The sequence below is a fragment of the Lissotriton helveticus genome, chromosome 6 (genome assembly GCF_964261635.1).
Source record: "Lissotriton helveticus chromosome 6, aLisHel1.1, whole genome shotgun sequence".
Taxonomy (NCBI): domain Eukaryota; kingdom Metazoa; phylum Chordata; class Amphibia; order Caudata; family Salamandridae; genus Lissotriton; species Lissotriton helveticus.
In genome coordinates this window covers 710,876,288-710,889,374 of record NC_136067.1, presented here as the reverse complement: position 1 = coordinate 710,889,374, position 13,087 = coordinate 710,876,288, and the positions used below count along the sequence as shown (strand labels likewise).

Sequence of the window (13,087 nt, the reverse complement as noted above, 5' to 3'; positions counted from 1 at the left end):
CCACATGCTCTGAGCCAGATGAGACAGCTGTGGCGAGTGAGTACCGCCCTGCTTCTGGATGTAGTACATGGCTGTCATGTTGTCCGTCCGGATCAACACGACCTTGTTGCACAGATGTACTTTGAAGGACTTGAGCGCCATGAAGATTGCCATCAATTCCAGGTAGTTGATGTGCAACTTCTGTTGCTGGGTGGACCACAGTCCCTGCACCGTGTAGTGGAGCACATGAGCTCCCCACCCTTGGAGAGATGCGTCCGCTGTTAGGATAATCTGTGGCACAGGCTCTTGGAACGGTCGTCCCTTGCAAAGGTTGTGTGGATTCCACCAATGCAGAGAGTTGTATGCCCGACCGGTCACCAACACTAGGTTTGTCAGTTGTCCCTGAGCCTGTGTCCACTGATTCGCTAAGCATTCTTGGAGTGGACGCATGTGCAACCTTGCGTGCGGGACTATGAAGATGCAGGAGGCCATCATGCCTATCAACTGCATGAACACCCTCGCTGGTAGGGAGTGTTGTGGTCTGAACCTCTGGATCAGCGACTGAATGTTGTCGATCCTGATCGGGTTTGGCTGAGCCATAGCAGTCAGGGTATTTATTGCCGCACCGAGATACTGCCGCACATGGGCTGGTTGAAGGTGCGACTTTGGGTAGTTTAGCGAGAACCCCAGACTGTGGAGGAGGTGAATGGTGTGGGACATGTCCGCGGCGCACTGCCGTGCCGACTTTGCTTGAACGAGCCAGTCGTCTAGGTAAGGGTAGACATGTATGTTCTGCCTCCTGAGGTGCGCCGCAACTGTCGCCAGACACTTTGTAAATACTCTGGGGGCAGTGGTCACTCCGAAGGGTAGGACCTTGAACTGATAGTGCCTGTTTTGAATGGTAAACCTGAGGTATTTTCTGTGGGATGGGTGGAGTGGTATGTGGAAATAAGCATCCTTGAGGTCCAAGGTTGCTAGGAAGTCCCCTTGGTTCAGCAGGGGAAGAATCTGCTGCAGTGTAAGCATGTGAAAGTGTTCTGACAGTATATACAGGTTGAGGGGGCGTAGATCCAGAATGGGTCTGAGGGATCCGTCCTTTTTTGGGATAAGGAAGTACAGGGAATAGACCCCTGTGCCTTCCTCCTCCACTGGTACGAGCTCGATTGCGCCTTTTTGCAGCATCACCACAACTTCCTGCTGCAATAAGTGCAAGTGCTCTGCTGACATAGGACGTTGTCTTGGGGGAATGGTGGGTGGAGTAGATGTTAACTCCAAACAATAGCCGTACTGGATAAGCTGTCTTACCCACCTGTCTGTGGTGATGGATGTCCAGACTGGCAGGAACTGCTGGAGTCTCCCCCCGACAGGTGTTGGATGGTCGGGGGGCAGTGACAGAGAGTCACTGTTTGTTGGCGGCAGAGGAACGGGGGTTGTTGTTTCCTCTGCCTCTGCCCTTGGCACTGTTACCTCTGTAACCCCCTCTACCCTGCTTGGGGTACGAGGATTGTGCACCACCTTTCGTGAATTGTGTCTGTTGACCCAAGTGTCCTCTGGTAACACCACGTGCTCCTGAGCGACGAAAAGTGCTCCCCCTGAATTGTTGAGACTGAAGCGCCCCCATGGACTTAGCGGTCTCATTGTCCTTTTTAATTTTTTCGAGGGTGGTGTCAACATCTGGGCCAAACAGTCTGTCAGGATTAACGGGCTGGTTGAGTATTGTTGTTTGAATGTCAGGTTTAAATCCTGATATGCGAAGCCATGCCTGTCGCCTTAACATGACGCTAGTGTTAATCGCCCTAGCCGCTGTATCAGCCACATCAAGTGCACACTTTATTGCGGCGTTTGAGATGAGCTTTCCCTCTTGTATGAGCATTTCGGCTGCCTCCTTAAACTCATCAGGTAGGTGTTGAAGGAGCTGTTCTAGGGTGTCGTAATGCGCTCTATCGTATCGTGCCAATAGTGCCTGTGTGTTTGATATACGCCAGATATTGGCAGCCTGCGCAGCCACCCGTTTGCCCGATGCCTCAAGCACTTTCGACTCCTTGTCTGGGGGAGGAGCTTCACCCGTTGTTTGGGAGTTTGCCCTCTTGCGGGCATTGGCGACCACCAACGAATCCAGAGGCAACTGTCCCCGAATATATGCAGGGTCCCCAGGTGCTGGCCTGTATTTCTTTTCGATACGTGGGTTTACCACTCTCGCCCTGGTAGGTTCTTTAAAGATCTCTGGGGCATGCTTAAGGACACCTTTTAGCATAGGAAGTGTCTTAACTGTTCTTTCTGAGACAGAGAAAGTGTCAAACAAAAAATCTTCCTCCACCGGGTCAGCATGCATGTCCACATCATGATTTGCAGCTGCCCTCTCTATCAAAGCATTAAATGCTGCTGAATCCTCAGTTGGTGATGTACGTGCACCAAAACCCTGTGGGTCCTGTACCACCTGATGTCCTCCCTGGTCACCAGTGTCGTCATATGAGTCCTGTTGACCATCAGGGTCATTGGCAGCTGGGAAATTGTACTGGTCATATTGGTTATCATCCTCTCCCCTGACTGGTTGGGGGAAGGTGATGGACTCCTCCTTGGTGGTGGCTGAATAGGTTCAACAAGGGCAGGAATGTCCTGTGCCGCCCTCTTCTTTTTTAGTGAAATGACATAGGATTCCAATGGTTGGGAAGTGATCTTTCTTTTATAGAGGGTCAATTTCCCTGTTTCGGCATCGATGTAATGCTCAGATTGGTCTTCTGAGGCATTCGTCGGCACCGATCTGGGTGCAAACGCCTTTGGTGCCACCTTAGGTGGCAGAGTGTAGAGAAGCTTGGTCGAAGTCTTCGCAGGTGTGTCCACCGGTTTCGGAGCCGACGGCTTGGGAGCCGTTGACGGCAAAGTCTTCTCCCGAATACGTTTGAGGGAGTCGGTGACCTGTTTTGTGAACGAGGCGGAGGGTTTGGTACCCGACGCCCGATGTTCGGTAGCGTCGGAGGCGCTTGGTGTTGACGAGTGTGTCGCCGACGAATCTTCTGCTCCAACGGCTTTTGGCTCCGTCGTAGGCTTAGGCGCCGACGCCGTTGCTGCAGACCCGGCATCCGTGTGCCGATGCGTTGTGCCTCCGGCCTTCGGATCGTGGCTCTTAGTTGACTTCGATTCGACTGTGTGTTTACTTGTGGGCGCCTCAGCTTTGTCCGAAGGCGCGTCAACAGCCTTAGTGGAACGCGCCGGAGCGACCATGCTCGGGATGTGATGGACAACCTTCTTAGAGGACGGCTCCTTGGCCACCTTCTGCTGCGCTGTCGACTCGACAGTTTTCTTCGACTTCGGAGGGCCGGAGGGCGACGGAGTCGATGAGGGAGCAGGCTTTGAAATTTTTGTTGGGACGTCGGCCATTTTAGGTGTTGTCGATTCCGAAGGTTTCGGTTTTGTTTTTGGTGGGACGTCGGCCATCTTTGGTGTAGTCGATTCCGAAGGTTTCGGTTTCGATACGCGCAATGGCGGCTCCGCTGGAGTGTCCGTGGCCGGGCCAGAAGGCGGGGCCGGGGATAGCGGTGCAGGGTCGTGGGTAAGGCCGAGTGGCGATCCCGTGACCTGAGCCTGAGTCATGTAACTTTCGGGGCATAGCTCTTCCTCTGAGCTATCTTCCGCGGCCCCATAAACTTCTTCGTCGTCCCCTACCTCCTCGACGTATTCAAGGTCTTGGCCCAGTCCTTCGACGTGTTCTTCGGGATCGGCCTGGACCTCCGTCGACAGGGGTGAAATCTGAAGATGATGGCTTTGGCCTTCTTCTGCGGGGTCGTCGAATATATCGTCGGGTGCCGGAGCCGCTCGCTGGGCCTCAAGGCGCACCGCGCGCCGAAGCTTGAGCGTTTTCTTGGACCTGAACTTAGAGCAGGCCATGCAGTTGTCCTCGTTGTGGTCCGGCGAGAGGCATTTATTACAGACTGGATGCACGTCGATATGTGGATATTTGGATCCACAGACGGGGCAGAACTTGAACGGACTCCGCTCCATGATAAGTTCGTCGGGGTCTTGCTGCGACGAGAGGGCCTCGATGTTGGAAGAGTCACTCGACTCCGCAGAATCCTGACTCAAAGGGCCGGATGATGCTCGAGACCGCACGCAAACAATACCGACGCAGGTAACGAAGGCCTTTTGGCCTTAAGAAGAGACTTTTACGATTCCGACACGGAGACGTCGAAATCACATCCGAATCCAATGGCGGAAAAAAACAATCTGGGGATGGAGTCGATGCCCATGCGCACTGTAGTCCAGGGGAGGAGCCACCTATCTCGTGATACTTCGAAGACTCTTCCAGGACAACAATGTGCAATCATCCGGACCCAACACTAGGCGGCGATCTATGCACTAGATATGAATTTAGCAGCCCACATGCCTCGAACCATTGGTTAACCTGAACACTGGATACATTTGCCAGCTAAGGCAGGAGTAGTGCTACCCCGGTGAAGTCCCATTTTGTGCACAATAGGTAGGAACATGGGCTTACAATCTTTGTCCTTGTTTTTCCCAGTTGAAAGCTATTGGCTAAAGGGAAGGTATGATCTCACGTCTGGAGTTCCATACATCTTGTCCATCCCTTAGGCAACCGGTATGATCAACCAGGTGGTCTTTGGGTAACTATGTTTACACACTTAACAAGGTCATTACATTACATTCATTGACCAAGGGGTTTACATGTTTTTAATTGTACTCTTGACCTGTTTTTCCTTGGCAGTAAACAAAGAACAAGTGTCCAAAGTGGAGTGGCAGCATATAGTGCAGCCCTGATGAAACTGCCTTAAAGTATATGGCAGTGAAACATGTCGACACTGGCACTAGGTAATGGTATGCATGACTAGCTACCAGCCTTTTTATTGATACAGCACCTAAACTTTTTCCCTATGAATAAAGTTGGTTAAGGGAACTGGTTGCTGTGTGTTTTATGCACTTTTTTGTGTTGTATGTTTGTCACTAGCAGACTGTTTCTGCTTTTCACATTTTGTCACATATTTGTGTTGTTTGTGTTTGGACACTTTCCTCTTTTCCTTTGAGAATCAAGTGACTACCGATGATGAGACAGGGGCTTGTCTGGAAATTACATACCAGTTACCCCGTTGGTGGTGTTTCCGTGAGGTGTCACTTGTTTTTCACACATTTTTTCTGATGAGAATGTGATCCCACACCTTGAGGGTGGAACTTGGTGATAGACCTAGGTGGGTCATACGATTGGGTGTTCTGTGTTTCTGCCAAGGAAATTTGGTTTTTAGGAATCTGGGCGCAGAGCAGTGCAAGTACCCCCACAAGTTGTGGTTGGCTTTGGAGTAGTTATCAGTACGAAATGACTGTTCTTCCTCCCTACTGACTTCTGTTGACGCCCCTGGATAGGGTCTTTTTGATTGTTCTATAAGGAACATGGGAAGACCAAAAGGGGCGGACACTCTACTATATATATTTAAAACTGGTCAATACCAAATGTGAAATAGGTTTTGTGAAAATAAGTCACATTCTTTTTTTTTTTTAACTCTTTATTGATTATGCTCAAGGTCTCATTCAATGTACAGCAGTGATCAGTAGAAATATAGAACAACAGTACATATTACTTTCACAGAACCTCCAGTAGCGGAATGGACAGTTAATGCAATCCGCTTTATCCCACCCCCGCTCGCTCAGCCCGGTATCTGCGCCAAGGGCCCCACACCTTTTTCCATTTCTTGACACATCCTCTGGATTTATAGACAGTTTCCTCCGCCCTTTGACACCAGTCCAGGACTCTAATCAATTGCTCCCATCGGGGGACGCCTGTGCACCCCAGTTGCTGGCTATGTTTAGTTTCTCCACTCCTGCAGCTGTAGCTAGCCAGATCTCGTTATATCTGGACCAGTCTGTGGCCCCTCTAATCATTAGCAGCAATCACCACAGATCCACCGGCACCGGCGAACCCACCACCAATGCCATAGTTTGTGCAGCTTTGGTCCAGAAGGGCACTATGTGCGGACAGACCCACAGATATAGGGGAGAAGGTCCCCTCCCCTGACAGCCCCTCGCACACAAATGAGACAAGCACCTCCCCCAGGAGAACAGCTAAGTATGCGCATAATACACCCAATGCAGTATTTTCAGTTGCACCAGACAGAAACGGATCCTAATCGCTATTTCACGGGGACTCTGTAAGGCATCCTGCCAGTCGTCATCTTCAAGGCTACCAATGTCACCCTCCCACCTCTCCCATCAGGGTCTCCAGGGGGTCAGGCATGTTATTAATGAGCTTGCAGTAGATAGTAGAGGTAGGCTTGTCTGGGATAGGGTCGAGAAGGAGTCTGTCCTCAAGTGGAGAGTATTCTGGGAGTGCTTCGTCCGTGTGTATGCATGTTCGCAGGGCGTGGGTGAGGTGCAGATAATGGCAATGTTGGGAGCCGTGCAGTCTGTACTCTTTTTGGAGTTAAGCGAGAGATCTGGGAGCATTCCCCTTCCACACATTGCCCAAGTAGTCGATCCAGATGAGCCTCCAGCCCCTGAAGCCAGTCAGTCTGGACATCTCGACCAGCTGGTTGCCAGACCAGAGCAGAGTTCTTCCCGTAAGGGTACCCGCCCAACCCAAGAATTTATTAGCCTACCTCCAACACTAAGGCACAACCCTTGTATGTGACGGCAGGTCCTTACATCGCTTGCGTGTGTACAAGAGAGGCTCACAACTGCCTGACATGTTTATCTACCCTGTAGGCCGGCTACAACCTTGCTGCATAGACCCAGTCATTAACCACCTGCAACTGTGAGGCCCAGTAGTACAGTTGGACGTCCGGGAGGGCCAGCCCCCATCATATACCCCCCTGGCGAGCTTCCGCATCGCTATCCTCGGGCTCCCCCCGTACCAGAGCAGCGTCCGCACTGACGAGGAGATGCGTTTAAACACCCCACCTGGGATTGGGTAGGGCGAGTTCTGCAGTATATAAAGCAGTTGGGGCAGTTCCAGAATCTTGAAGAGCGCAGCGCACCCCATCAAAGAGAGAGGCAAGGAGTGCCAATGAGCGACATCCGAAGCCAATCGCGCCAGGTGGGGCTCAAGATTCCTGCGAAAGAACTCCGCTCTGTCCCTGGTCACATACACCCCAAGGTATCTAAACCCCTCGGCAGCAATTGAGGCCGGGCATCGCGACGGGACCCACGGGGGAGGGCCAGAGAGGGGATAGATCAGCGATTTAGTCCAATTAATCGTATATCCTAAGTAGGAACCGAAGAGCTCAAACAGGTGGGGCGCCTGTGCCATGGAGTGGTAGGGCCTGGCCATATAGAGGACAATTAGAAATAGAGGGGTCCCAAGTATGCATAAACCAATTAAAACTTTGTGACTGTCTCATAAATGGTGTCTTGTTATGAGTTTTTAACCTGTGAAATGTATGTCAATATTTGAATGCATGACGGAAAACGATTAGTCTTAGTGATATCCATGTCTACCTAGCGGTGTACTAACTAAAATTGTGTACATATAGGTCTTGAAGAAAGTAAACCTAATTGGTTTATGCATACTTGGGACCCCTCTATTTCTACTTGTAAATCCCCTTGTCCCAGATTGGATGAGCTAGGGACCTCCCTTCTTTTTTATTCATATAGAGGACAATATCATCAGCGTATAATGATACACGCTCCTCCCACTCGCCCGTAAGCGACAGCCCCCAAAATGACCTGTCGCGTCAGATCGAATGAGTCAAGGGCTCCAAGGCAAAAAGGAGAGGGGAAAGCGGGCACCCCTGCCTGGTGCCTCTGCGCAAGGGGAACTCCTGGGACGTAGCTCCGTTCACCCTCACTCTTGCCACTGGCTGTTCGTACAGTAGGCGAACCCAGCTGCAAAACACCGGCCCAAAGCCTAAGCGCGCCAAGACTTTAAACAGGTAGGGCCACTCTATGCTATCAAAAGCCATTGAGGCGTCCCGCGCCATCAGCGCTGTTTGAGTATCGTCCTCTACCCTCAGTCATGTATAGAACCCCGTATAACCGACGCAAGATTAGTTTAGTGCTCCTGTGCGACATGAACCCAGATTGATCGACATGCACCAAATCAGGCAATAACGCTAGTAATCTCGTCGCCAGGGCCTTGGCCTGAACCTTGGCCTCAAAATAAGTCACATTCTTAATGGAAGCTGTGATATTTATATTCAATGACTATGAGATGGTAATTAAAGTGGAACTCCCGTCAATATGGTTGTTTGAAAATCTACTCTGTGCACCTCAACAGTTTGTGATATTTTTCCCAGAAAGTATGTCTGCCTATAAGAAATCCTCAGTTTGTAATTTCAATCCACATTTGGGAAACATTTCACGGTGAGATTTGTGTTGCCTGAAGAGGCCATCATCAACGTTGGGCTGCTTCGTCACGTTTTCATTCTCTAAACCAGTCATCGGCAAACAGTTCGCAAGCAGGTGGCTCACACATAATGGTGTCAAAAAGGGGTCAAGATGGATCATGCATTTATTCATCCACTTCCTCCTTTTCCCTCAGTGTCCTTGATGGCCGACACTCACGTTAGCTGAAATTGCCGGTTTAAATAAAGACTACAAATGGCTTGGATTTCATCCTGCAGACCCGCAGTCAACAGCACAAGTGAGTCCTTGGATGTATCTCTTACTCGTCAAATTACATAGGTGCCCAAGAGGAGCTGGTCATAGAATAGATCAGGCTTTAAAGAAATCAAGAATGCTGGCATCAAAGAATGCAAAAGATCTGTCCTGATGAAGACCTATATTGAATTAAGGTCCCCCACAATGAGATCATAACGATTCAAAACCCATTGTGTTAAGGAGTGCCCTGAATTAATAGGACAGTAACAGCCCATGTAATTGATCTAATCAAAAATAACTTTTCAAAGTTAATAATAATCCCTTAACCTTCAAGAAAGACCAAGTAATTCCTCATACTGAGGTGCACCCTCGCGATTAACGTTGGTGGTTCTCTCCAGTGGATCCTTTCAGACTTTAATAGACAGTGCCTTTTTATGTCTTCTATTTAGTTGTGGTTACAATTTGTCACGGTCTTCATGACCCTGCAGATTTCATCATGAAGGCACATGGTGGCGGCGGGGAAGGGGGGGGGGGGGATTCGGGGGCGGGGGGGGACTACTTTGAACATATTTATTTCTGAATGTTTTTGATTTCACCAGTTTATTTAAAAATATGCAAGGGTGTTTAGTGAAATAATGTTCTTGGAGAAATAATGAATGAATAATAGATTTAAGGAAATATTATAGACACATGAATTGTGTCAAGTGGTTTGCATGTTTTTTATGAATAACTCGGATCTGCAATTTGTGGTTGACTGGAGGAACCCCTTTTCAGGTATAACAAGCATTTACAATGCAATAGGTCTCGCAGCATTAAAGTTTGAGCTATTGGCATTGTATATTACAATGTGTTGCATTAATTTGTTATCAAACTCTGAATTGTTGTATAAAGATGATTTGCAAACTGTCAAATGTTGCTGAATAGTAAGCAACGTTGTGAATAATATTGTTTGCTAGTCATCCTTGGGTACCAGAGTACTTCACTTGAGGCAGAGGTAAGGGGAAATAAAAAGAACCGGCGAGACTGAGATACAGAGAGTAAGTGTAGGGTGGGTGAGGATTGGAGAACAAGGCACAAGGTGAAATCGCCCAAGGTTCTGTTTTAGACGGGGAAGGCCACTTTTATTCTCAGCACCTGATCAGGTCCATGTATCACCTCCATGCCCACCTATCAGGTGGCGGGGTTTGATTTTTCTGGGAGTTGCACTTGTGCATCCTTCAACCTTTTAATTTGCAGTGTTCAATCTCCGTAACCTTGAACAGTGATTAATTCATCTGCAGCTGCGTGCTCGGGTCCAGGTGAGACTGATTTGCATGCTTCTGAGGTCGATAACAGAAGCGAGTCAGTCGTGCTCAAGTGCGTACAGCAAATTCGGCTTCCAAGGAGGACGACAGAAGAGAAGTGTTTATAGTTACCCGAATGGCTCCCTCTTGGCAGCATTCTGGTGGGAGTTTTCAGGGCTCGGGACGAACACCGGACCCCCGCCTTTAATTTGGAAATAATATCGAGTCACAGGCCGCGCAATGGGCGGATGCGGCCCAGTGACTCGTTTCGCATTTATTTAGAAAGGTCTCTTCCCGGATCAGTTGCGCAAGTGTCAGCGTGACGCAAAAGGCAGGCGAGCCGGGGCGAAGCCATGACTCATTGTATGTAGGCTTACTGATCACGATGCCCTACCCAGCCTCCCAGGGAGAGCTGCCACAGGTTCTGAGTAATACCAGCCATTAGTTCAGAGTTTGTGATTCTGGACGGCCCGGCAACTGGTACTTATCGTAGGATGTATCTATCCTCTTTCCTGTTTCCAACACAACAGGTCTGCATGTTTCTCGTTTAATAATGATATACTTGCAGTATGTTTTGTTATCTTTTTTGTAGTAGAGCATCTGTAAGGTTAGAGCCATGTTGTTGGTTCGTGGCAGCAGGTGTGAGACACAGAAAGGGGATTCGCGGCGTGTTAAAAACAAGCTGTGAGCGTGCACTCTCCCGAACTTCCGGTCTTGGGATGTGCACGCTCACGGCAGTCGTGGGGCGGGACTTCCGACTTTGCGAGAAGCCCGCGCCCACAGAGTGGATGGCAGCAGAAGTCAGGAGAGGCGGCTGAGGCGGTAAGTGGGGCTTGGCACCTGTGTGTGAGCGTGTGTGTATGCAGTGTGTGTGTGTGTGTGTGTGTGCGATGGCGGGGGGTCTTTGTATGTGTGCGTGCGTGCGTGAGTGTAGGTGCGCTGGTGTGTGTGTGGGGGGGGGTCTCTGTGTGTGCGTGTAGGTGCGCTAGTGTGTGTGTGTGTGTGTGTGTAGGTGCGGGGGCGGGGCGGGGGGGTGTGCCTGTGTATGCGTGTGGCTGTGTATGCGTGTGGCTGTGATGTGCGCATGCGTGAATGTGGGTGCGCGTGCACGCAGTGTAATCCAGCCGAAGAGAAGCTCGTGGCAGTTTCTTGTCCTTCATTCCCCCGAGTCAGCTAGCTATAAGTCTCCACCTGGACGCATCCTTTGGATGCGAATTCCAGGCTCGACCTAAAAAGGAAGAACAGACATATATATGATCCAATAATAGATGTGCCTTTCATTATTGGAATGTGCAATTATTCAGAAAGTAATTTTGGGGTGTGATGACATTTATCTCCAGTTACTGAAGAGTTCCAGAGTATCCCTAAAGAACTGCCTTTTAAACTCATGGTATTTTATTCTATTTCATTAGCAAACTGTGTGAAAAATTTACCATATTGCGCTATGTTTTCAAAAATTTGAAGGGAAAGTCCTTGTTCCCCTCTGTGGAACCACTACCCGTCACTGATAGCAAGGCTTTAACATTAACCCCTTTCGCGCTCATGACGAGCTGAGCTCGTCATGAGGTGTGCCGCTCGCACGCTCATGACGAGCTCAGCTCGTCATGTAACGCAGCTTTTTTTTAAAACGCAGCGCGCAGCGGGAAAACCGCTAGCGCGCATGCAGTTAAAGGGTGAAAGGGGTGCTGCCCAGTTTCCATTCCAGGCCTCTTTCCAACATTCCTAACCATTTTCCAGGCTGCCCTTCTCCCAAATGATATTGGTTTCTCGGTTCATCAGGCAATTTACTGGTGTTTTCTTAGGCACTAGGAGCAAAGGCATAGGTGGAGCCGAAGTAGGGTCAATGAGGCTCTGGCAGACAGAGAGATGGGGAATCTGACCTGCAATATCCATTTGGTCATACCTCTCTATAGAGTGTAATCAAGGAGGAAGCCAAGACAGAGCTGGCGACTGCAGATAGTGTTCCAGATGCCAGGAAAATTGACCGAATAGGTGAATTTATTGGTCACACATGCATACAAAGGCAGACAATATGGTTATACATGCAACACACAAACCCCGCCGCATATTAAGTTTCATTGTGAGGTCAGGGCAAAGGCAACGCTTGAAACTGAAAATAGGGTTGCAGATGGCAGGAAAATTGACAAATTAAGCGGCTGCACACGTACACATGAATACACAAATACCTTTTTGTATGTTTGTGTATATATTGATTAATCACAGTGTCAAGGAAAATACATATTAAGTAGACTAGTTAGAGCCTAGGAATTTGTACCAGGTATGAACATGGAAAAATTAGGTGAGCCCAGTGGCTCCTACGTTCAACAAACCTATATTTAGCTATGTTGCTTACATATAACAACACAAGCACAAATACAGATTTAGAGTTGCAGTAGGCATTGACAGCAGTGGATTGTATGAGGTTATAGCAGGCAACAAGATGGCCAGATCAAATGAATCTGATGGTCCTCATGTACCATAAACATCTATGTATGTGATGATGCAATACAATAATAAATAGCAGGTACAGAGAAAGATGGGAAACCTAGTAGCTTATGTAGATGGGTGTACGTACACAAAGCAAATCTTACTACCACCATACTTAAAATGATTAAATATGTAGCTTGAGTTAAGTGCAGAACACTCAGTTCAAGCTGCTTACACTAAATATACGCACACACCTGCACATGTGCTCTCTACCTTCTTGATAGTGCACTATGGGTGGCCTCACCAGTTTGATGAAACCTTGTGGGCTACGTAAAAACATTTCTAGTGACACCACGGCTCAGTAAGCATGACCTTGTACATCATGGAACAAAGATTCACATAGATGCTTCCCTCAGAGGAATGCCTATTGTGTTGAGCTCAGTTTGTACAGATGTTGGCTTACCAAAGAAGCTTGACACTCACCTTCTGGGCTTTGAAAATTTGCCAGGAGCTCTTCCATTTTCTCTGCTTCATCGCTGAGCTGTTTCCCTGAAGAGGTTTTAAGAAACTCTAGACCTTTCTTCAGGGCAGACACTAGTTCCTCTTTAGCCAACATCCTAAAAGAAATAACTGTTAAGATAAATATCTACAGGCACAAGGAAATCAAGACCTACTTAGTTAAAAGCTAAATGACACCAGCAATTACCCTGGAGGGTTGTACGTTTACAACAATGTTTGGTTTATTTCATTATAAGGGTGTAGCAAGTAACGCACAGAGGACAAAACAAGTTTAGTGGAAAATCCAATTTATTTTGTGTTCAACTGTACAGAGCTAAACCAGCACAGCTTCCTCACTAGAC

General features: G+C 48.6%; 1 protein-coding gene across 1 annotated transcript in view; it reads right to left on the bottom strand.

The window, feature by feature from the left end:
- The window catches only part of ORC3 (origin recognition complex subunit 3), a 308,070-nt gene that overhangs the window by 98,241 nt on the left and 196,742 nt on the right, over positions 1 to 13,087 (bottom strand). The window contains exon 14 of the mRNA XM_078648189.1: positions 12,711 to 12,844. Within this exon, the coding sequence (XP_078504315.1) occupies positions 12,711 to 12,844 (134 nt within the window). The remainder of the gene's footprint in view (positions 1 to 12,710; positions 12,845 to 13,087) is intronic.